This window comes from Tachypleus tridentatus, chromosome 13 (assembly GCF_004210375.1).
Source record: "Tachypleus tridentatus isolate NWPU-2018 chromosome 13, ASM421037v1, whole genome shotgun sequence".
Taxonomy (NCBI): Eukaryota; Metazoa; Arthropoda; class Merostomata; order Xiphosura; family Limulidae; genus Tachypleus; species Tachypleus tridentatus.
Window position 1 is genome coordinate 124,309,838 of NC_134837.1, and position 25,255 is coordinate 124,335,092.

Consider the following 25,255-nt stretch of genomic DNA (forward strand, 5'->3'; position numbering starts at 1 on the left):
CTGTATAATTTGTATAACCTCGTGTATATTTGTTAAAACAGAAGACATTATTAAAGGTAATACCAGTGAGCTGCTCTTCCAACATATTTGCAGCTATTTTGAGGTCTTTTCTTCAGTTGACTGTTCCCTCACATAAATGCAAGGAATGGTGCTCAGTTTTTCCTGATTTCTGTTAGAGTTGCCTGCAAGAAGTGGAATGTTTGTTATATATCATATTTTTGAGCAGTGAATTTTCTCTGCCTGTGAGCTAACCTTAATTAAAAGAGAGAGGCTGGTAACAGGGTGAAATCTATTACTGTTTATTAAGGAACACACAACATAATCAAAACCAAGTTGAAAACACTTGAATAAGACCTTATGGTGTGTGTGTTAGCTGGAGAAAGTTCTGTCTCTTTCATCAACTAGCTCTATCATTTCTAGTGTGTGTGTGTGTGTGTGTGAAACAAATTGAATGCATTTGACAAAGTGTATATCTTACTCGGATACTTTAGCAGAATCTTGGTAAGTTTGTATATGTCTAAAAATGTATGAAAATCTGCTAAACTTCTCAAGGTTCTGCTTCTCCAGGCACCCCTTGAGGTGGATTCCTGTACGTGGTGAGGGAATCACCCAGGAAGGGTTATGTTGTTGTATTTTGTTTTTTCATACCTCCTGTGGGATCTGAACATCCATCCAGTTTGCAGTGTGTGTTGGCCCATGAATGGGAGAAAAGGATCCTGGTTGTTAGGGGTCCAACCCAAAACACCACTTTGGCCTTGTATTCCTGTAGTTGAGCAGACCATCAACTGGTCCTGTTGAGCAAGTACCAAATATCAGCGTTGGGTGTCCTCAGCAGGAGTTGTGGACATTATATCTGATGCTGGAGTTTGGGTACAATGCTCACGAACCACTGACATTACTGAAGTAGCCTTGTTTGGCATTGTAGTCTATCCCCTTGTGGGATTCCATGGTGGATGGGGTCAGTGCTATGGGCTAATTTGAACCAGGTTGACTGGCTTTCTATTACCTCTCTTGGAAATCAATCCTGCTGTCACCTGCCTACCATCTGTTAACGACTGTGTGGAAGCAGTAACTGATTGCATTGTTCTATCAGCTTTTCATTCTTGACATATTTCCCACAGTACCTTAAATGTGGTGGTCTCCAGTCTCCCAGTAGGCATGTAAGACCTGGGACACCTTTTGCAAGTATCCTATTCTCTCAAACCACATTGCTTTCCAGCAAACCCATACCCATTCTATACAGGTCAGACATTAAAGCCCAAATGAATCTTGGATTAAGTTCACAATTAGCATCTCTTCTACCACTAGTTCCAAAGTCATATGTGATGAGATTTGAAGATCACTGGGAAGCATGCTTCCCATTCTCTTTCCATCTCGCTCTTTAATGAGCAGGAAATTGCTGATGTACAGAGCATCACCAATACTCTTATTGAGAAGTTTACTAACTTTCCAATACTCCTGTCTTCTCCTGCTTTCTTGACCTTCAAGTCTCTGGCAGGGTGATTGCCTCTTTCCTTTCATGCTGATCATCTCTATGACCATAAGCTCCCCTTTACATTGGTGAAATTCAAGTTTGCTCTTCAGTCATCTAGCAGCACATCAAATAGATCTGATGATGTTCACTATGGGATGTTGCACCAGCTTTTTCTTTTTTTGGTTGTTTTTAACTGGATCTGGCAGGAAAACGTTTTTCTTGATGTTTGGGACAAGGCACATGTCCTACCTTTTTCGAAGCCTGATAAGAATCCCAAGATTCCCTTCAATTATCCCATTGCTTTGACCAGCTGCTTCTTTAGGATTTTAGAGAGGATGGTTAATGCTTGTCTTGTCAGGTTCCTCAACTCAAACAACCTCCTCACCCACCCAGTTTGGGTTCTGTTGACAGCACTCCACCATGAACCACCTGATTAGACTTGAAACACTGATTGCAAAAACCTTCTCAGATCTTGAGAAGGCTTATGATACTACATGTAGATACAGCATTTTGTGGATCTGCCATTCCTATGGGTTGCATGGCCATTTGCCCATTTTTATTCATAATTTTTTACTCAACAGGTAATTCAAAGTCCACATGGGTTTGATCTTTCCAGTTCTTTTCTACAAGAACTTGGAGTCCCTCAAGGCTTTGTCTTCAGTATCAAGATCAATGCTCTCATTGCACAACTTTCTCCTGGTATTTCAAATTGGCTCTATATTAATGATTTCCACATCTCGTGTCAGTTGTTGAGCATGAGGTTTATTGAGAGGCTGCCCTCAATCACTTTGTGAAGTGGACCATTACAAACAGTCATTATTTGCAGGAACAATCTTTCTGATGTAGCAGCTAAATCCATCTGCTCTTGTGCCATCACAGCCATGCCTATTTAATATGTGGACTATGGTCCTGTATTAAAGGCTCAACTTCAGACCAATTGTCATTCGACTTTAAGTGAACAACGTCATAAACTTTTCCAGATCAAACTTTCTATTGTTCTTTGGCTGCCTTGTTTCCTTAAGGAGAAAGTTGTCCACACATTGTTCATAGTATTTTAACCTTTTCTTTTATCTGGGACTGATCTACTAATCTGTGGCAGTTGTGACACTCAAGCCACAATAACTTACATTTTAATTTGTCATCATTATAACTCTAAGCAATAGCACCATTTAGACACGTTTTATAAAGGTTTAGCCCTGACATTGAATGGTTACACTATCCAATTATATTTGAGTGTTTTATCTCAATGTATTTTTATTTTTGCAGTTTGACACTAGAACCATTTATTTCTACAGTGATCTCTTTTAAAGGAAAAACACATGTAATGAACTTTGGTGACCCCTGCAACTCCATGAATTGCCAAGATGGAAGAAATGCAATACTTAATTTGAGTGATATCTATTTAAAAGACATGTGGCATGAAAAATTTAATAAGTTTTTGAACAGCTTATCACATATCATAGGAACTTTTCTCCTATTAGAATTAAAACATTTCTTTTGCTTTGTTTCCTTCTGACTTTTTAATTTTACTGAATTTCCCCCTATATCTGATGTTGCTGTGTTTATTATTATTTTCTTAACTAGTTGTTTAGTACCAAGGAAAATGGAAATTTTGATGCAATTTCTTTGTTGTACTCACTCACAATTACTTTGTATTGTTTCTCTAGATTTCACTGCTTTTTACCAATAATTATGCTATGAACATGCCACAAATTCATTTCACAAATGATCTTAATTTTGACTGGCTCACAGAAGAATTTACAGACACTTATCTTCCTCAACTGCACTTTTCCGTCTGTTTTATTAGTCAAGTTTGATTTCACAGATTCTTTACATAGGTTAGCTACGAAATGTGAGGTTAGGGTATATATACTATGGAGTAGTAGTACTGTTGAATACCTGATATGTGTTTATAGATGTTGACCATTTATTTACATGTTTTAAACTGTGACCAGGTGGCTACTGGTGGAATTATAGTTTACTTATTTACACACAGTTACAGTTTTGCTTGCAAAATGATCTTCAGGTGTGATATAGTTGACTCTTGGAGTTTAGAAACTTGAAATAGTGAACTGAAACAACAAATAATTTAAACCAGGTGCTTCTGTCGAACTAGCTTGGTTAACATGAACCTGAAACATACTGTTATAATGTTAAACCTTGTCCAAGCTGGCAAGGTATGAATATAATTAATTATACTTGTCATAAGTATGAAACCTATTATATTTTTAATACTGTATTCCCAATCTGTCCCTTTGGGATTTTCAAGAGTATAATAATAGTATTCCAGTTATGAAAAGGCATCCACACCATAACAAATGTTGTAATAAATGGCATGTACAAACAATGTTCCAACCATTGCTGTGTTTGTTGTATCCAATACTTGCTGGAAGAGTTCTGGATTGAGTGAAAGTTTGTCAAGCAATGAACGTGGCAAACATAGTGCAGTTGGAATGCTATTGTTATAAATGTTTCTAGTTCTTGAAAAAAATCTCTATAGAGACAAAATAAAGATTGCATTGTTAAAAGATACAATTGACCTCATACTGACAAGCATTGTTAGTGTATCTTATAAAAGATACAATAGACCTCATTACTGACAAGCATTGTTAGTGTATCTTATAAAAGATACAATAGACCTCATCACTGACAAGCATTGTTAGTGTATCTTATACATAGTTCAAACTGTTATTGTATGGGTGACAATATTTAGAAATAAATGAGTTGCAACAGATTTGTTCTTATAAGCTTTTCTGTTTGGAGTAAACCTATCACCAACTGCACACAACAGTGGTACAGATTTGTAAGTTGTTTCAGTGATTAAACCACAAGTACAAACTGATAATGGGTAGTTGTCCTTTTTTATTAAATAAAATTGTGATGATTTAACCTATATACAAGTCAATAGTTATGTGACATAAAATTATGAGACTAGTTTTCAAAACATTAAATTTGCTGATGCACAAAAGTACACCAACATGATGTAATTAAAAAAGGTTTTCTTATTTATATGACATTTCCTTTATTATACAGGATAAAAGAATTACTATGTAGATGTTTTACTAATGTGGGCAAGCATCCAATCGAGACCTATTGTAATGTTCTTCAAGGTTGAAACATCAGTGTGAGAAATCTGTAAAAAAACAAGAATTTTCATATGCCTTTTATATTTTATCTGTAATAGATAACAGATGTAGAATCTATAGTTCTGCCTTCAGAGGGCTGTACTTCCTATGCATGCACCTCACACTCCAACATCAATAAAAATATATTAAATGGGGCTTATTTGCATACAAAAAGTTTAAACAATACAAACTACCTATAAGTTAGGTAATGAAATGACTAAATCTGTGTGAGAGAAGTACTTGGTGGATATTAAGAAAGATCTACACCAGTACTGTAAACTCACTTGGTGGCTTTGTACAGTATTAATGTGTATTGTAAACTGAGAAATTGTAACATATAAAACCCACATAGACATTAACATTTTATGTAAAAACCAATTTGTATCTAAGTTCAATACCTGTCCAGTTTAAAAGCTAGAGAAAAAAACAGTGGCACTTACATGCCAAGGATTTTTATATCTACAGAGATTTAACTTTGACAGTAAGTCTTCCCAACTCATCCGTGGATGGGTAGCATCTGGCACACATGCTAAAACTAACAGTGGAGGAAGAAGGCTCTGATGAAAGTTTGTTAGGCCCGAGCATTCAGAGTATAATGCTTGATCACGCATATCTTCTTGACACGTCAGGGTCGAGCTCAAGTCATGGAGAAGCACATGCAGATCAGCAAATAGTTCTGCTATGAGACAGTTGCAGAATTGAGTCTCTTATCAAAACATGTGAAAATATAATCAGGAAATTTAATAAACACAGAAGTTTCCATTAAATAGTTATGTCTTGACAATGACATCATTTACCAACCACAGAATAGTTAAGATGAAAGGTCTTGAAATTAAAAACTACAACATCAAACTGCATTAGTAGTGATTTTAGTCACAGCTCAGACTTTTAATCCTGCTTGTACTTGGTAGTGACTATTAACATGTTTCTCAATTACTTGAATTAAAACAACTTACAGGAGTTTTTAAAACTGAAATGTGTGTTAAAAACTAGTAGAGTTTCTGTAAATTGCAAAGTTATATCTATAGTTACTGCATGTTAGCCAAGAATATAACTCACCTTCTCTCTGGCAAACACGCTGTCTTGCATCAATAACGTATATGATTGCATTAATATCCTCCATTGTTTCTTTCACAGAAGGTACTAAGGTCCACTGACCATTAGTGCCATCCTTTTTAAAAAGTTTGTTCTGCTCCAGAGAATTCCCCTGATGTCTCTCTCGTATGGAATAAGTGTTGGAATAAAGGGTAACAAAGTTAAGCCGCTTTCCTTGACATTTCATTAGTAACCCTGAACCTGCATACAATAAACCTTGATACAATTAACAACTATACAAGTAGGGAGATGAAGAGCTAACAATTTCTACAATAATAGATAGAGGCAAGATAAAATCATACAGCTAAGCTTGTTACACATGAGCAATGTATTTGATTGTGCATTGTTCTCAACAATTTATAAAATCAAAATCATATTTTATATTGTAGAATTAATAAAAACATGATACTAATATCCAGGGCTTTACTTTTGTAAACAGTCTTTTCACTGTGGTTCCTTAATCCTTTTCAATTAATGGATGTAGCTTACTCAAATCAGTTGCTTCTAGAAACGTCATTTCTTTTGCTATCCATACTCTCAGTTAAAATTACGTTAATTAGATGACTCGGGTGCTTTACTCTCAAAATGAGAGTCAAGGGTTTGAAAAGCACTCTTGCTTTTTGACTTGATGTTTTTCCCCTCAAGTCATTAAAATTGCCAAGCTCTTTAATATTTTCTGAAAGAAAATTCCAGGATAATAATTTATTTTAGAATGATGCTTTTTCAGGTACTAACTTTTACCTTACATTTATCCAAAATAATCTGATACTGTAGTACAAGTTAAGATGATGTGTTTTGGGACAAAATGGGACCTTATTGGCTCATCTGGACTGTCCTATCCTCTTAAACTAAACTAAAACTATTAATAAACAAGTTTTAAAAATCTTAAGTTCAGCCCTTATCATTCATATACTTATCAATCTTTCTTTTAAACTCAGGTTTACTGTCTTCACAATATCTCAAGGCAAACCATTCTAAAGACCAACCTTTCTGTTAGAAAAATAAAAACTACCTCAGCTGAAGATGATTCCTGTCCTGACAAAGTTTATATTTATGTACTCTAGTTTTCTATTCTCATTGTTGAGTATGAAAAAAGATAATGCAGCAACAATATCAATTCCCTTAGTTTTAAACATCTCAATCAGTTCCCTCTAACTCTTCTTTTTTCAAGAGGAAACAATTTAGGAGAACTTAACCTCTCCTCGTATGACATCCACTCCATCTCAGCCATCATTCCAGTAACATTTCTATAAACCTTTTCCACCAATTCAATGTATTTCCTAAGATAAGGAGCCCAAGACTGGACAAAATGCTCCAAATGTGGCCTAACCAGTGACCTGTACAATTAAATTATAACCTCTTTAGACTTGTATTCAATAATTCTGTAGATACAACCTAAAACCTATTTGATTTTATCACTAGCAAAACCACATTGCTTTTGGATGACTTATTATATTTATCAATTATTACACCAAGATCCTTTTCTTCCATGAAACTGCTATGGTTATTCCCATCAAGATTATACTAATAATTCGAATTATTATAACCCACATGCAATATCTTGCATTTATTATAATTGAAACAATTTACAGTTTATTCGCCCAACTCACTGAAACTTACCTAAACCTGGCTTAGTACCAGAACACATCGAAATAGCTTCAAAAATGTTGTTCCTGCCAGCCAGTATTTTACTGGCTATACATTTTGTTTGCTTAGAATCCAAACCAGGTCCTAACATAACAACTTTGGGTGTTTTTTCAATCTTTGATTCTGTTTCATATGTTTTAGGTGTTAATTTAGAGAACTGTGTTAAGGTTTGAAACCACGACAGCTTGGGCTTCAAATCTCTGAATTCAGTTTTCATTCTTCGACGTTCTTTATTTATCATTGGACTGCATACATCAAATCTAAAACGAAAATAAGGATAATCAAATTTTAAAAATTTATGATGCCACAAAGCATGAAGTTATGAACTTATAGTTACTAACTGAGAAGCTTTTTGTTCAATGCCAAAATTTGTTCACTGGGCTGTAGGATGAGAAAACAGATTCAAAATTTGACTTATGTGCCTCTTATTTTGACATGCGTAATGAATAAACTGAGTGTGAAAAAAAAAAAGTAAACATTAAGCCTAACATGACACACACTCACAAGGGAGGAATAGTCTTTTGTTTTTCGTCAGTTCAAGACTTAAGGTACAGAACCATGGACAGTCAGATGAATCCCTCTTCAGTTCAAAATACATTTTAAAGATTCCAGTCTCTACTGCAGCTGTTTATACTGTATTTAAAACATATTATTTTTGTATGAGTCTTGATAAAATACAATTATGTGTAATTAGAAATCACAAATATTTTCATCTTAGTTTTTCTACTACAGATTTCAGAAGAAAAAAATAAGTATATAGACTAGCATTTCAGATCTACCTGTTGTTTTCTATTGCTACTAAATATTAGGCCTATTGGCTTATAAATTTTCTCTACCAAAACTTCCCTAGAAGTGAAATATCCAGAAAAGTAAACAAATAATACTAAGATTGAATCAGAAAAAAAAAAGTCACATTATTGTGTCCTTAAGTTAACACAGTATAAGTTCAGTAAATATATATAAATGTTAATAATATATTAACCACTTAAATTTAGAATTATTCAGATATAAATAAAAGGATACTGCATTTGGAAAATAATCCTCATTTAAATTAACAAAAACCTGCAAAAGCAGTAACTGGTTGGTTGTTTGGCATTTATCGGCACAAAGCAAATGGGCTATCTGCACCAAACAACCAATGAAAAAGTGAAATATTTAAAAAGCAAACATGCTAAAATGAGACACAGTTCAAAATTCAAATTAAAATATTATATAGAGTTCTAAAGACCAGTGACCCTTAAAATTTAAAAACACAACTGAGATGGGCAGTGTCACCATTGCCAATGACACTGTCCAACATCACGGGTGAACCCATGGTAAAAATATGTTTAAAATGGTATCATCTCTCTCGATTGTAACAATGGCATGACATGAAATGTGGGCTATTGTGACCCAAGTATCACACAGACCACACACTGGTGCATCTGTACCAGATAAAAGAAAATGACGAGTTAAGAAACTGTGACCAATGCATAGCCTAGCCAGAACAACTTCCTCCTTTTGATCCTTATGGAAGTAAGACAACCAAAGAGCAATAGAAGGTTTGATCTAGAAAACCTTGTTATCATGTTGTTCACTCCAAGTCGACTGCCAACTGGCATGGAGCTAAGCCCTGAATACAGGACCACAGTCCATCTACAAGACAGGCAATGCAGTGATAGTACCAGAGCAGACAGACTTAGTTGCAAAGTCAGCAAGCTTGTTCCTGCAAATACAGACGTGGCCTGCTATCCAGAAAAACTGGATAAAAATAGATGAAGCAATTCCAGAGCCAATAGAGAGCTCTGAGAGTCAGTATATATAGTACAGTTCATGTACTGCACAGCTTCTATGTAATCCAAGGCAAGAGAAATGGTGTACAATTTCACAGTGAACACAGAAACTGCAGAGGGGATTCTGTGTGCAACAACCAAGTTATGGCAGAGTCGCCTGATTTCGAACCATTTGTATAAATGAAAATGGAAAGATGGTTTGAAAGATGTTAAGCAATTAGAAGGCAATACTTTCAACTGGGAGAACCTGCCTTCTTCATTTTACTCAAAGAAAGGTCAAATTGGGGGATGGTAATCAGCTATGGTGGGATGGGCTGATCAGTAGATACAGCTATGTTATCCATGGACAGACCCAATTCATCCAACTATGCTTAGATTTGAAGGCCAAAAGAAACAATGACAGACCATCTATTCTGAAAAAGAATGGCCCTACTGAGGAACAAAAATACAATCCCAGGTGGGATGCTTTGGTAAAGATTGAACTTTTGAAGCATACAGTAAAGACAGTTGCAAACGGCAAAGACATAGAGGAGGTTCATGAGATTCGGTGTATAAACTCTGGACTGGAGAAGTGTGGTAGGCCCCTGTGCAGAGCCTAAGCCTCTGAGAGTGAACAGGGTCCAACATCTTCAAGGCTGAGGTCCTGGCAGCCATTGACTAGAGAATGTTCAGTACACTTGACATGTAGAATAAAGGTCAGCTTATGATTACAGATAAGCCCCAAGAACTTTGCCTCAGAGATCACAGGAAGCACAATTGCATGCAAAGGTAAAACTGTTTGCTGTGGTCCACTTTAGTAAACCTCATGCTCAATGACTGACACAAGATGTGGAAGTCATCAACACAAAGACCATTTGCAACTGGAGGGGGGAATTGTCCACTAATGGCATTATTCTTCATAATTAAAAGTGTAATACACAAGACACAGCCCTGAGGGACTCCAAGTTCTTATGGGAAACAACAGGAAAGTGTCAAACCCACACGGACTTGGAATTGCCAGTTTATTAAAAATGCTTAATAAAAGTGGGTAAGTGGCCATGGAAACTGTACAAGTTGAAGTCTCGCAAAATACCATACTTCCAGATTGTATCATAAGCTTTCTCAGGGCAAAAAATACAGAAACAAGATATTATTGCTTAAGGAAGGCTTCTCTGATTGACATTTCAAATCGAATCAAGAGGTCCATGGTGGAACGCTGTCGTCAGAGGTTGTTTGATTCGAGGAACCAAATGAGACAAGCATTAAAAATCCTCTCTAAGATCTTACAGAGACAGCTCATCAAAACAACTGCATGGTAGTTTGAAGGAATCTTAGAATCTTTCTCAGGCTTAAGAAGGAGTACAATAGCATGGCATCAAGCATCATAAAAAATTCTTCTCCCAGATACGGTTCAAAACAACCAAAAGAATAGCAAAAGAGGCAGGTGAGAGATGGCACAGCATCTTATAATGAATATCAACAGGTCTAACTGATGTACTGCCAGACTGATGAAGAGCAAGCTTAAGTTGCACCAGCATAAAGGGGTGATTATAATCACAGAGATGATCAGTCTAAAAGGAAAGAGGCAATTGCTTTGCCCCTGTCTTGTTGGCTAAGAAGGTGGGGGATGAAGTAGATGTGTTAAATGCACAAGGAAAGCTTTAGCCAAGAGTACTGCCAATGCTCTGAGCATCAGCAACTTTGGGGCCATCAGAGAGCAAGACTGAAAGGGGTACAGAATTATACTATCCACTAATCTATTGAACCTTGTCCTATATGACTTTGGAACTGGTGGTAGATGAGATGCAAGAGATGTATTTAATTCAAAATTCCTTTTGGCTTTAACATCTGACTTTCAGAGCATATGCACTGGCCAAGGCAGTGACTGTACTTCCAGTAACTTTAGGAGGATTTAAAATGCTAGATTCTGAGATGTTACATACAAAAGTACTTACAAAATGCGGCTGTAATGAAAGACTGGGTCATGAATCACACATTTCAATTCTGTCTGGATTTCAGCACAGTTTAACTCATCTCGTATCAACTCTGGTGTCTGTGAGAGGTGAGTGATGCTGAGTATGTGGCATTCTTTTAAAAGCAGCTTTTTCCAGTACAGTTCATCGTTGATAACCGAGTACCACCGCCAACAAACACGTAATATGGTGTAAAGTTCTCTTACAGATAAAAATGAGAATATATGGAGAAGTAGAGAGTCCTGATAAAAGAATACATAAAACATCGTGAGTATCTCTAAAAATTATACTTCATAAATATCACTTTCAAAATAATGATATAAAATGGCTTATCTATCACATACTGTCCAGTTATTAATAGTCTTAAATTGATTAGAAATTATACTTTCCATTTTCTTCAACATTATAAAATAATACAAATGTATCAGTAAAAAGTTTGTATAGTATGGTCCAGAAATAAATAACTTAAACTATCATCTACTTTTTCTTTTTTTAAAATAAGTACAGCAAAAGTGGCAACAGTAATTCCCATTTCACTGACATATTTTCTTTTCTTTTGTATTTAGGGTTTTTTATGTTAAAAACTGGGAAAATTTTTCTCATTAAACAAAATTTATACAATTTCTAAATTTCCTTTAATTCTGGTTCACCCTGTATTCTCAAGATGGCTGGTATGGTTATTAAAACTTTTATTAAAATAAAATTACAGTTTTAACACCCATACCAGCCGTCTAGAGAATACATTGTTACTTCAAGTGGGTTTCTTGTCATCGCGAATTAGGTTCATCCTGTAGATGAGTATCTATGAAAGACATATAAGAATAGCATAAACAAGAATACCTCATTTAAGTTATTAAACATTCATAATTATGTATGATATATTTAAACAGTTCGTAGCAAGATATGGAATTCATATTTGCACGTTGTTTCTATACTGCTAGTATTATTAAAAATTACTATATTATGTGAAAGCAAACTCTAAAGACGGCTAACATGAGTATTAAACCTTTAATTAAAATAAAGTACAAAATAACGTTTCGACCTTCTTAAGTCATTTTAACTGTAATTTTTGGTCAATATCATTTTATGAACCAAACAAGATAAAACAACTAGAAGCAATATACTAAGTTAACATGTATTATTTTACTCACAGGTAGGTTTTGAAAACTCGCCATTTCCATATTGTTGAAGGCTTAAGTTAAAAAGCACCTGGTACTAGCAGTAGTATTATATAAAGTATAAAGAACACGTATTTAAAGGCGTTTCTGAATGAAACGTTTACTCTTTTTACAAACTCACTGCTGACGCGTATATACAATTTCGCAATACGATGGAAATTTATATGCGTCACTTACATCTTGTCTAAACTTACAACTAAACCTAAACCATCCTCCCGTAACTTAGTTACGTTATGTTATGATATAACAGATATCTACCTTTGCCACAAATGGAATATCAGCGCCGTCTAGTGTCAAAAAGTTTATTACACATGTGTCAGAGATTATGCGATTTCTTGAGCAATTAAACTTACAGCAAGAAAATGGTGAGATATTTGTATTAATTTTAATCTACCTAAATCTTCACGTTAAACATATATTTACAGAATATGGTTAAAGCATATTATTTCAAACAACATTAATTTAAATATTTGATAATTAAATATGTCCATTAAGCATTATTTAGTTTATGATGGTAATAGTTTACGTTTCCCTCGTATTTATCAAGTTTTCTTTAGTTTAGCCTAAGTTAGGTGTGTGATGCTGCAATAACCGCGTGCGTTACATTAACAAACTCTCTATGACCTTTACTTCCAATATATATTAGCAGTTATAACAGTGGTTACTGGAAATATGTAATTATATCACAGTTCAATATGCGAGTTGATGTGTAGTTGTTAAGCCTAACCATTCATTAGTGTTAGTTTAACTCTTAAACTGTGGTAATATAGCAGATCGCAGCATCAGTTGATGATGGTTGCCGTTTAAAGGTTAATACTTCAGTATTCGTGTGTGGACTAACTAACCGAAGTGTTGTGTAATGGTTTTCCACGGTCTTTATTAGCATTTATAGTATATAGTATATTAACATGGCACTTCAATCACATTATGGAGTTTTATATTTTGACTATAATTTAGTACTTAAGTTTTTATTGTGTAATAAAGGGATATGAAATACACACTCAATAGTTGCACACAGCACATGAAAAATGCATATAATTATGTGCATATTAAATTATTGTGGAAGGCTGAGAATAATAGTATGAAAACTTGTCACTTTCTTACAATAAATGTTTATTTGTACAGGGTAGAGCTGGATCATTAGTAATATTTGGTATGTAATTGATGGATGACCCCTTTAACAATTGATTATTTAATATAGTGTGTATCTTTCCTCCATAGTAAGACAGTTGGCAGTAGTTGGTTTGGTAAAATATGTTAATTACTTGGATAGAGTAATTAAAAATAGCAATAATTTGGATCACAATGTTCAGTTAATGGATTATATTTGTGATTAATCAATTTAGTTTTGACTTCAGGTTGAACTAGAGGAATAATTGATTTAATGATCATTTTATCACTCAATGAAATCATAAATTGAACAAAATGAAAATTACATAAAAAAAAAAAAAACAGTTAAATTTTGTGGTATAGTGAAGGCCAAGACTTTATGGTTGTAGTCAGTGGCTCAAAGGATGTCCACCAATAGCCTCCCTCTATCTCTCCACCCACCCAAGTAATAATTGCTGCTGTTTCATGGGTTTATCAAGCATGCAGTGTTGTTGTATCAGTACCAGATGGTTTCAACAAATTATTAATGTTACATACCTTCAAGGTTAACAAAATATAACAAAAGGTATGAATATTTCATTAGTTAGAGTAGAAAGACAGGTGTATTAAAAGACTGACATGCATAATTTTGGTTTCATCGTATAAATATTGCCTTGTTAGAGTAAATGAAATCAGATGGCTTATGCACTGTAAAATTTTCTTGCTGGCAAGTATTATTTCTAGCATTATGCTGATAGGTTGAAAATACTTTTTAAAGTGTATTTATGATATGTTGAAGCTTTGGAAGCCTATTTCTTTTTGAAAAATTATATAACTAACAAGCTTTAAAGTTGAAAATACTGTCTCTTTTGGTTTGTGAATGAGACAGGTTGCATCCTTTGAGTGATTAAAGGTCATTTTGGTAATTTCTTTGTCACTGAATGATCAGTTGTGATTAACCATTTTGAGTTCAAGAAACAGTTTTACTTTTCACATATGAACAGACTAAAGGAACATCCAGTTTTGGTAAACGGCACAACAAGACACACACCTTATGTCGGCGTTGTGGACGCAGTAGCTACCATATACAGAAATCCAGATGTGCCCAGTGTGGTTACCCAGATAAGAAGAAGAGACATTGTAAGTACTTCATCTTGATGACTCTTTATAATATAAAATATTGCCTGCATTTGTAACGGAAGTTTTCGTTGATGGTGAAATAAGATAACTTGCAAGTAAATAGTGTATGGATATTGTGAATGATAAGGTGGTTTTTACATGGTTTCAAGGCTATAACTATACTGTTATCTGATCCTGTTTTATCAGACAACTGGAGTGTTAAAGGCAAAAGAAGGAACACCACGGGAACTGGACGACTTCGCCACCTCAGAAAAGTCTGGCAGCGATTTAGGTTTGCATTTTTGTTTTAAGACATGCATGTCAATCATTTGTTTTGAATGAAACATCTTACAATTAATAGAAGGTAAAGGAACTATTTAGTTAATACTTTCAGAGTTATTTACACAATTTCCAAAACATACTTACCTACACTGACTACAACTGTTATTCAACATCAGCCAGAAGAGTGGGTGGAGAAATTTGTATATTAGATATTCCCAAGGGCATCTAAAGTGGGGTATGCAAGACTAAAGTTGAAGAATGACTATTGTCAGTGAAGGTAAGTATTATTGGAAATACTTAGTTTAAGAAAATGTTAACTACCAAGATCTGGTACCAGTTGAGAGTGCAAGGGGTTCGTGGTACTCAGAGATCAGAGTTAAAATTAATTTTTCTGAACTGCTGTGTTAATTTAAAAAGTTGTTTTGGCTGATGAGCAAAGTGTTTTTTTTACCTCTCCTCACAAATATTTTTCTTTATAGGAATGGGTTTAAGGAAGGAATAAAACCCAAAACAGTGAAGCAGCCCGCCTCTGCCCACACAACGCCCTCTGCATAATGGGAAACTTTCCAACTGTAGTTTTGATGGTTAAAAATAAAAACTTAACCAAAATTCCTTGTTTATTTCTTATTCAGACAAAATGTAAAACACAACTTGTCTTTTTGTTAACCATAGTGGCAACATTTTACTGGGATAAGCTCCGTTTGCTGTAGTTAAACACCTGTACTGTCTAAGCTCCGTTTGGTGTAGTTAAACACCTGTACTGTCGAGTTTAAGCATTTAAAACATCATGGAATTTTGACAGCTTTTAATGTTCAAGTTGAGCACGGGTTTACTCGAACTTTTTATTTCATCATTTTCTACATGTCCACTCCACCATCCTTAATTTTATTAGAGGAAGTTTGGTTAGCAAATACTCCTTATGGGGATTGTTGATAGAAGACAACCCTATTAAAGTGTAGAATTGCAGGTTTAGGCACTTTAAATGCCAATTTTAAATACCAGATGAGTTTGTTTATCATCTAAATGTTTCACTAAAGACAACCTGGAAGTAAGAAGTTATATATGGTTTTGATTATGTGTAAAAAAATTTTCAAAAAACTAATATTTCAGATTACTAAATTTGGTGTCCATATTCTGTTATAAAAACAGAAAGTTCAAAGTTAAAGTCCTTGTACAAATGATGTAGTCAGTCACACAGAACTCATGTTTTGTTCCTTATTTTATTCATATACAAATAAAACAAACCAAAGTGTAGGAAACGTTACAATAATAGCAGTATAGATATTTTGTATAAGACAGTTAAAAGATTTTGTTACATAACTAAACAGACCTTTAAACACCCAATAATTAGTATTCAACAAGTGTTGCCTACTTTTTTATAAATAGAATGAAAATACATCAACTGTTTAGAAAACTACAAACTATTAAAATAATTCAGGAAGTATTTAGTATTTAAAGGTAAATGCACAAACATTGTAGCAAGCAGTTTCTGTATTGAATAGCAATTGCTTTCTTTGTTTTAAAATCAGAAATAAACAGTCCAGTTAATCAGCAGTGTCCATTGCCACACAAACAATTACAGTTTTAAAAGTATGAAATGGCATAGTTCACACACAGGTCCAGGAAGTTAAATACATGTTGAGATGGTGATGTTATCAGCAAGCAAGTTTGGCAATGAGATTACTACACAACTCAAAGAAGTGTATAACATGGCGACTCTCGTTAGTAGGAAGGGCTTTGGTAGGAGTGCCTGCTTGAGCTGGATAGTTAAAAACAGTGCTTGTTATTTAACATTTACAGATAAGACTAAATTAAGTTTCATTTGAGACAAGCTATCCACAACAGTTTTAAACAGTTAAAATGTTTAATTAAAAACAAGAAGTTCTATTACATTTATATTCAACCCCTTAAAGTATTTAGTAATGCAGTAGTTGATTGCCTCTTTATTGAAGAAGGAATATTTATAGTTAAATTACTACAGGCTAGTAAGAAATATCCTAGCATTATTGGTGAATGACTTACTTCTGTTCACATTCTCATCAGCATCAAACGATTTAAAATCAAGAAGGCAACTGTTATAATCGACCAGATATAACTGAAGGCTCATCTTTATCTGTTATGAAAAGATTAGTTTATTAAGGAACTCCGACAGGAAAGACTGGATTTCAGTAAGTACACAAAATTGGGAAACTTGTTAAAAGTTAAATTCACTATAAACTTAAATTGTATATACATTGAAATGATATAGTATATGAGCTTACAGGTAAGATGTAATTTGGTAGAATGTTTGAAGACTGAACTCACATATTTTGACGTTGAGCAATCGAGTTTACGAACACGGACACAAAAAGGAGTAACGATCTGCCATTCCTAGAAAACATGTGCAAGGCAATAAAGTTTGTGTTAACACTTCATTTACAACTAATGGAATTAGGCCTAAGTAGGACTAATCTTAATTGAAATTACCAAAGTTGTTTAAAAGAATTTAGTGTATTTACAATTGTAGTACAAAATTTTGCTAGATACAAAAAGTAAACTTTTGCATTATAAAATGGTTGATGCAATAAAGTGGATAGATGTATATGCAGTTACTTTCATATTATGTATAGTAACAGTATATTGAAATCAGACTTACTCAAAAAAATTTGCACTTCTGAAAAATTTACTTATAGTAAATAGTATTTAAGACAATATTTAAACCGTGTGTACTTTCTTTTGTAAGGAGTACAAAATCTATGGAAAGCCACACTATTAAAATAGAGAAAACAATCTTACCATATCTAAAGCTTTCATGGCCTGAAACACTTCATTCATAATGTGTAATGGTTTACTTCGCGATCTGATACCTGAAATAGACATGTCCCATGAATATGGCAAGTTTGCTTCATCACTGCTGAAGGGAATACACATTAAAGTTAAAGAATAAAAATGTTAACTTCGGAAAGATTAGCTATTTCACATAAAAATTGTATCAAGATGCATTTACTTAAAGTTCCATCATATAAAACTTGGGATAAAAGTACTTAAGTAGACATTCACAAATATAAGTTCTAGTTTTGTAGAACTATATGTGGATAATTAAATATCCTATTTAAAAAATCACAGAAGTAAATAGCTACTCTTATAGCTTTATAAAGGGGAGGATAATTACAAGAAAATGTTGATTTGAGGTAGTATAAGAATATTTCATTAAAATTATGGACTAATAACCAATAGGAAAGGTAAATGCAAGGTGCTCAAGGAAAGGAGTGGTTAAGTACCACATTTAAAATGTGGTTGTACATCATTTACCCACTTTATCTTACCAAGATGCCATTTTCCTTTCTTTGATGATGTGTCTGTAGCACTCCCACTTGGACCACTTTGACAACGATGTCGTCCTACAAACAAACCAAGAGTTGGATTTGAAGAGGAGAGAAACCCAGGATTAGAAACATTTTAGTCATACAGTTGTAACTCCCTCTAACTTAAGATATGCACTTGTTTAACTTAATTCTAATAGAGTAGTTACAAATAGTGCACTTCAAGACAGGAAAGGTTTGTACAGTTCAAGATAAGATGGACAAATTCTTAAAGTTTAGCACTTAATTATTTATAAACAAAGTTAAAACTTACCTTTTAATTGTTCAGGATGAGGTCTATCACTCTGCAAAAGAAAATGAATTGAATTATTTATTCAACATTAAATTTTATACACTGGATGATAGAAGCAAGAGTTGTAGAGTTCAGGTTTCTACTTACCTCAGCTACGGGGCTTGTGGGAAGGTAGAAGTCTTTCATATTAGGTCTTGATTCAAACCGTTTGTTGTCTTTCAGCAGGTAATATGCAACAGCAAGTTCATTATGAGGATCAGTACTCAATAAGGAGGAGTGAACTTCCTTTTCCTCAACTCCAAATTTCTAAGAATAAAATAGTATAGATGAAATAAGAATATTTTTAACATGAGCAAAGTGTTATGCAATTTAAGAAAGGGAAATAAAAAACAGCTAGTGTGATATAATAGCCATCTGCTAGAGCATCACTTAACTGGGTTGAGACATTACAGTACATAAATTACTATTATTTGAAACAATATAGAATAGAAAAGCAGCAACATGTTTTCACAATGCTAAAACATCATTACCTCACAAACTTCAGAGACAGCATTTGTGTCTATAATTGAAGTATCAGCTACAATGGGTGAAGGAAATAAGTATGGAGGAAGGTCCTTCTTAAACCATTCATGATTTCTAGAATGATGTTAAAAGTCATTTAGTCACTAAATATAATAAAGATTAAGCAAGCAAGCATATTGAACAAAGATCAAGTTAGGGTGAAGTACAACAAAGTAAATAAGAACACTTCACCAAGTTATTACATACAAAAACACTTGTTTCAGAAGTAAAATTTGTTACTTACTTTATTTCCTCCATTTTTATTCTTTTCATAGAATCCACGATCAGCATGGAACTTAACAGGTTGGTAATAGATTTGCCGAGGTATTCGGGAATAATAAAGGATCCAGCTAAATAAGTATACAAGATAATAGCTTAATGTTTTAGATAGCCAGAAACAGATGTGACTAACAGACATTTAAAAAAAATAAATTCAAAGTTAACCAAAATATAGTCTAAAACCAGCTCTAGAGACTAGAAGAACTCGGGAGAAATTAGGCTTAAGACTATGGTTAAAGAATTTATAAAGTAAAATAAAACTGAAATCTAATATTAGTGGTATATATATATATATATATATATATATATATATATATATATATATATATATATATATATATAAGGTTAATAACTTACATTTTATTTTTCTGAAAAGAGTTGGAAGATGTTGGTCATCAAATGGAAGCTGGAAAGAAAAATTGTAGGTTTGAGTTTTATTGAAAAAAGTTTAGTTAGAAAACATGTTACAATCATAGTAAGCATATAGTTAGGCTTGTCTAAGTAACTATTGTTACTGTTTATTACAAAGATAATAATACGAAATAAATTTTAAGAATTGTGTTCACTTTCTATTAATCTGCAGTTGTTTAGAATGAAATTGGACAGTTGATTTGTCAAGTCTAGTTACTACCTGTAAGCATGAAGTTGTTATTGCAAGTCTACTACTGTCATGTAGTAGTAGTAATATCATTTCAACTAGATAATTAGAATATTAAATAATTTCTAATTAGTTTTAATTAATGTAGTTTACCTCAGTGGAAAAGTTCATTTACCCATTAACTGCAGTGGTTGGGCTAAAAGTCAGTCTAGGTTTTTTTTACCTTAATATAGCTATCCAATCCAATGTAGAAAATTAGTGTGTGTTATTCATTAATAGGGATAACAGATTTTACCAACTGCCACTTTTTAAAAAATGGCAATAGTTCTGTTTAATAATTATAGCTGCAAAAATAATGGTTATACAATAACTTAATGCTTAAGTAAATAGATATTTAAAACAGTTGTTACAAAATAATCATTGCTGGTATTTAGTGTTTAACTAACTAAGAAATAAAGATGAATACCATTGGAAAGTTATTAAACAGAAAGGAAGTCATTTTAGAAGCTTAATTTAAATAAACAGTGATGAATTAACATAATTTAATTTGGTTACTGAAAAAAGTTAATAATGACAATTATTAATTAAATATATAAAATAAGTTTTAAACTTAAATGTTTGCTTTCATACCACTCCACAGACAAGAGCAAAAAGAACAACTCCACAGCTCCAAATGTCCACTTCAGGACCAGCATATAACCTGTTATAATTAAACTTTGATGTTTTTAAAGAAACATTAATTCATTCTACTCAACTGATTTTATAATTCTGTGGAAAAAAAAATGCATACAATTTAACTTAAATATAATAGTTTTAGTTTTGTTAAATGAACACTAAAGATTCTAAAATGACCAACATATCACAAGGTACATTTTAGTTTACGGTTAAAATACTTATTAGAAGGGTAATCTAACCCTAAATGTAGTATAAAGTAAACTATAGGTAATTACAGACATGTTATGTAGTATCAAGATCACATCATTTAAATAAAACAGAGGGAATTAAAAATAAGTAAGACTTGTCAAAGTTAAGTAAAAAAGTGCAATTTAAGTCTGTTAACATAAGACATTGATGAATAAGGTAAACATTTTGTTGGGTTAAATGAAGTTGCAGTCCCCCACCACCACCACCACCACATGAATGTAAAAAGCACAATGAATATGATAAGAGATGCAATGTCCATACAAAGTTTGTTTTTAAACTAGTGGAAATTGTTTCACTTGCATTCCAGATACCACTTCAGGAGAGGCATAGTTTGGTGATCCACAGCTAGTTTGTAGAAACTCTCCATCAAGCATTATGTTTGAGAGACCTATGAAAGAAAAAGATGAAGTTTGCAATTACACATTTATCAAGTTAATAAATGAAGAAAAAAAACGAGTACTACATACAATTTGCAAAATCAAATATTAATTTCACTTATTTTTAAGATTCAGAAAGAATACAAGAGATTCATGTGGTGTGTATATAATTAATAACAATTTTTAGTTATCAATTTAAAACAATATTTTATAGACAATGTATGCACCTAAATTTTTGTACAAGGCTTAGAGTTACATGGGTTATTTGTAACATTCATTCCTATATGAAGTACATAGTAGAGTTTAATAGTTACGCTTTATTATCTACAAGTTTGGTTAGAGTAATTGGTGTAAGTGCTCCAAGTACAAGATACATAGGAATGAAAAGTTTGGTATCATAAATTAACTTTCAGTTTAAACGTTTTGGTTCCAATCTCTAAAGAAAGATCAAAGAAACATCAATATTCATCGCATTCAAAAAGATATTTCTTTATATTAGATACTTCTGTGGTTGGTTGACTTTTTGTTTTAAGTAAAAAGGTAACATTTCCCAAATACATTTCATACTTTTATCTCAAGTATAATTTACAATGAGAGACATTTATCTGTATTTGCAAACAGGTTTATTAAAGCAAGTAAAAATACTTTAGTGCACAGGGTGCGATATTAATACAGCAAATAAGTGATTGGAAATTAGTTACTCATCTAGAAGTACAATATGTGGTGTGATTTAACATACTTTAAATAAGAAAATTTAAACTCTTTGAAAACTTCAAGTGTAAAGGAACATTAATACTTCATGTACAATATATTTAAATCCTACATTTAAAAAGAATTAGATGAAGTCAGTATTAATATTTGTTATGCAAATACCTTTACTAATATGTCAAGAAAAGTTCCATTGACATGGTTAAATAGAATTTGTATCAACTTACCAAAGTCTGCAATCTTAACATTAAGATTGTTATCTAACAAGAGATTTTCTGGTTTTAAGTCCCGATGTACAATCATGTGTCTGTGACAGTAATCAACTCCAGAAATGATCTGCTGGAAGAACTTACGAGCCTCTGTCTCCTTTAGCTGTAGGTAGTACCAAAAAAAACTACATGGATTACATTATAATTTTAACCTTTTACGTCAAAATGTCTGAAACTGTTCCAATTTGATATGAGAGTGAGGAAAGTTTAAGTTTAATTTGTTGAAAGTATATAGAAAGATAAGAATTGCTATGGTTTAATGTTTGGAAGTTAAAAGTATAAGAAAACAATTTGAAACAAGTTACAATACACTAGAGGTGGCATTTGTCAAGTAGACTAATTTAATAGAATTCACTTTCTTCTAACCACTCCATTTAATTATTATTTGACAAAAAAATGAAGTGGGATTTCCTGTTCAGGCATACTTGATTTTGAGAAGTCACTTATTAATGAATGCAAGTTACATCTACCATAGAATTAAAATTGTTGATTAGAGAGTTACTTTAGATTATCGTTTCTGCTAAAGAATGTACAAGGATTTAGATAAAAGTTATTATGGCAGTATTAAAAAGACTTCTGTACTTACTCTTCCACGCTTCCTGATGTATTCAAAAAGTTCACCACCTGGAACATATTCCATTATCATAAAGATGTCCATTGGAGTACTAATCACCTGGTACCTGCGAGAAAGAAGTTAAGCCAAAATTACACTTATAACAAAATTAAATCCAAACAGATTAACCACATGATCTTGAAAACTAATTGTTGAAAAGAAGTTAGGACTCAATACCAAGTCATCTTATCTACAAAATGAAAACAAAAAATGAATTTTAAAGCAAAGATGTGGCAATCCAGATGAAAGAAGAAACTTTTCTTTTTTGTCTATAGAAGTCTAGGCTTGCGATGCAAGTTTAGATAGAATAATTGTACATTTAACAGATTCACGTTATGCGTTGTATAGTCAGCGGATAAAGCACTTAAAACAAGTGGGAAGCAAATTACTTACAGTTTGATAATGTGAGGATGATGAAAAAGCTTGAGATGAGTAATTTCTTTACTAATCTTTTCGGCAACCTCCAGATGTTTTATTTTTCGCCGGTTAAGGATCTTAACGGCTACTTTATGACCAGTGATCTCGTGCGAAGCAACTAGGGTAGAAACAGTTTAAACTCTCAAATAAAACTTGCAATTTAATAATGTGCGAACCAGTTTAAGCTGAAAGACATGAAAATTCTAGTCACAAGTTAAGTATTCACTTGTACAAGGAGGTAAAAACACTTGACAGTGGAATACGATAATAAATGTAGATATCATAAACTACTTTAAGATACTGGATTATAAAAACTTTAAATTATATACAATTTACTCGATACTTTTAATAGTAGCGTACAGATAAATAATTACGCCAAACTAACTGTTAAAACAAATTACAGAACGACAGTGAAGCTACATTTGGTTTATATTACTGCAGGAGCAATCGGATAGAATCGCACATCTAAATAGTTTTTTGAACTACACAATATAACTGGTGGTCGGAAATCAAACGTGAAACTTATTTTTACTTACTCTTTACTTTACCAAAGGACCCAAAACCTAAAGTTTCTCGAAGTATATAAAACCCTATCTTCACCACCGGTTGCTCAAAAAATCCTGCACGCCGACTTTTTTCTGCCATTCTTCTTTTCTTAATAAATAACACAAACTTAAAAGAATATTCTATCCGCTAATATATATATACTACACAAACTAGCCTCAATGCATTAACACTATACGAAATTATTTTTAGTCTTTAGCGTTCCAAATACCAATTTTAACACGAATTAAACAAAATATTAAAACATACTTTATTTTTCAAGGTATATGTTTGATAATTGGATTTTAGATTATCTATTGTTAATCATAATAACGCCGTCTATAATGACTAGGAACACATCATTCAAATTGGGGTACGTCAACTGAGTAAACTTTGAATTTCTCAGGTTAAAAAACGTTGAAAAATCTAATAACCGATACGTCAGTTACAATAAAGAAGCATTAAACCCAAGTTGTTTTTTGATTTATTGAAAAATTTCCATCATTCAAGTCATCACTGAAAACGTAAAATAATAATAATAAATTTGAATTTTATTCTGAAAGCTTCAAATAGTAGAAAGAAAATTAACTTTCATGTTTAAAAAATAGAGCAATTAATTTCATATTAACACTTCGTTGTTGGAGTTTAAATGTAAGGTTACTTTAATAAAATAAAACAAATGTTATAGATTATCGACGTAACAAAAATTGCATTGTTGGCTTTCATTAATTTTTATGTTAATTTTTCTATTAATCTCGCATAAGTCTGTTTTAAAAAAAGAATACAAATAAAAGCTCTTTTTATTTTACTATTTTAGAATACGTGTATAGATATTGTTTCCATCATTAGTAATTTTTGCGTATTTTTAATATTAGAGAAGGAAAAAATTAATATGTTGTTTGAAAATTCATTTATGTACGAGGGCTGTTCAAAAAATACGCGAACTGACGTCATAAAACAAAATGTACTTTATTTAGAAGTTACAGGTCTGGGACCCCTTCAAAGTACTCTCCTCCCCAACGCACACACTTATCCCAACGGTGTTTCCACTTGTTGAAATAGTCCTGGTACGCTTCTTTTCTAATGTCCTCCAGCTCCTTCGTCGCATTTGCCTTAATCTCGGGAATCGTTTCAAATCTTCTTCCTTTCAAGGGTCTTTTGAGTTTGGGGAACAAGAAAACATCGCAAGGAGCAAGGTCAAGTGAGTAGGGGGGGTGGGGAAGAACAGTGATCGGGTGTTTGGCCAAAAACTCACGAGTTCTGATGCACAAATTTCGCAGCAACGCGGTGCATCTTCAATTTTTCGGTCAAAATCTCGTAACAAGATCCAACTGATATCCCACACTCTTCAGCAAGCTCCCTGACAGTCAGACGTCGATTTGCCCGCACCAGGGTGTTGATTTTGTCGACGTGTGAGTCGTCAGTTGACGTGGAAAGACGTCCAGGACGCTCATCATCTTCAATGGACTGTCGACCATCCTTAAAACGTTCATGCCACTTGAAACATGCCGTACGCTTCATAGCAACATCACCGTAAGCCGTGTTAAGCATAGCAAAAGTTTCAGTCGCAGATTTTCCAAGTTTAACACAAAATTTCACAGCAAGTCGTTGCTCCTTCAGGTCATTCATTCTGAAATCC

General features: G+C 33.1%; 3 protein-coding genes across 4 annotated transcripts; 1 reads left to right on the plus strand and 2 right to left on the minus strand.

Annotated features, from left to right (window-relative positions):
- Positions 1 to 4,316: 4,316 nt before the first annotated feature.
- LOC143240251 (F-box only protein 4-like) lies at positions 4,317 to 12,356 on the minus strand. 2 transcript variants are annotated; one of them, XM_076482398.1, is made up of 6 exons: positions 12,217 to 12,356; positions 11,048 to 11,307; positions 7,315 to 7,601; positions 5,659 to 5,895; positions 5,040 to 5,275; positions 4,317 to 4,607 (listed from the first exon to the last, which is right to left on the minus strand). In XM_076482398.1, the coding sequence occupies exons 1-6, from the start codon at positions 12,244 to 12,246 to the stop codon at positions 4,521 to 4,523; spliced, it is 1,137 nt and encodes a 378-aa protein (XP_076338513.1). In that variant the 5' UTR covers positions 12,247 to 12,356; the 3' UTR covers positions 4,317 to 4,520. The 2 variants fall into 2 exon arrangements, with proteins under 2 accessions (XP_076338513.1, XP_076338512.1); XM_076482397.1 differs by having other exon boundaries at positions 5,040 to 5,278.
- Positions 12,357 to 12,465: 109 nt separating this feature from the next.
- LOC143240252 (large ribosomal subunit protein eL37A-like) lies at positions 12,466 to 15,342 on the plus strand. Its single transcript, XM_076482399.1, has 4 exons — positions 12,466 to 12,608; positions 14,337 to 14,472; positions 14,659 to 14,743; positions 15,213 to 15,342. Exons 1-4 carry the CDS (start codon positions 12,606 to 12,608, stop codon positions 15,286 to 15,288), a joined length of 300 nt encoding a protein of 99 aa, XP_076338514.1. The 5' UTR covers positions 12,466 to 12,605; the 3' UTR covers positions 15,289 to 15,342.
- Positions 15,343 to 15,934: 592 nt separating this feature from the next.
- On the minus strand, positions 15,935 to 23,727 carry LOC143240250 (5'-AMP-activated protein kinase catalytic subunit alpha-2-like). Its single transcript, XM_076482396.1, has 16 exons — positions 23,610 to 23,727; positions 23,050 to 23,191; positions 22,630 to 22,723; positions 22,002 to 22,146; positions 20,990 to 21,077; positions 20,396 to 20,465; positions 19,525 to 19,573; positions 19,133 to 19,238; positions 18,858 to 18,963; positions 18,475 to 18,633; positions 18,349 to 18,379; positions 18,039 to 18,113; positions 17,509 to 17,579; positions 17,038 to 17,103; positions 16,756 to 16,846; positions 15,935 to 16,492 (listed from the first exon to the last, which is right to left on the minus strand). The coding sequence occupies exons 1-16, from the start codon at positions 23,716 to 23,718 to the stop codon at positions 16,389 to 16,391; spliced, it is 1,506 nt and encodes a 501-aa protein (XP_076338511.1). The 5' UTR covers positions 23,719 to 23,727; the 3' UTR covers positions 15,935 to 16,388.
- Positions 23,728 to 25,255: the final 1,528 nt, after the last annotated feature.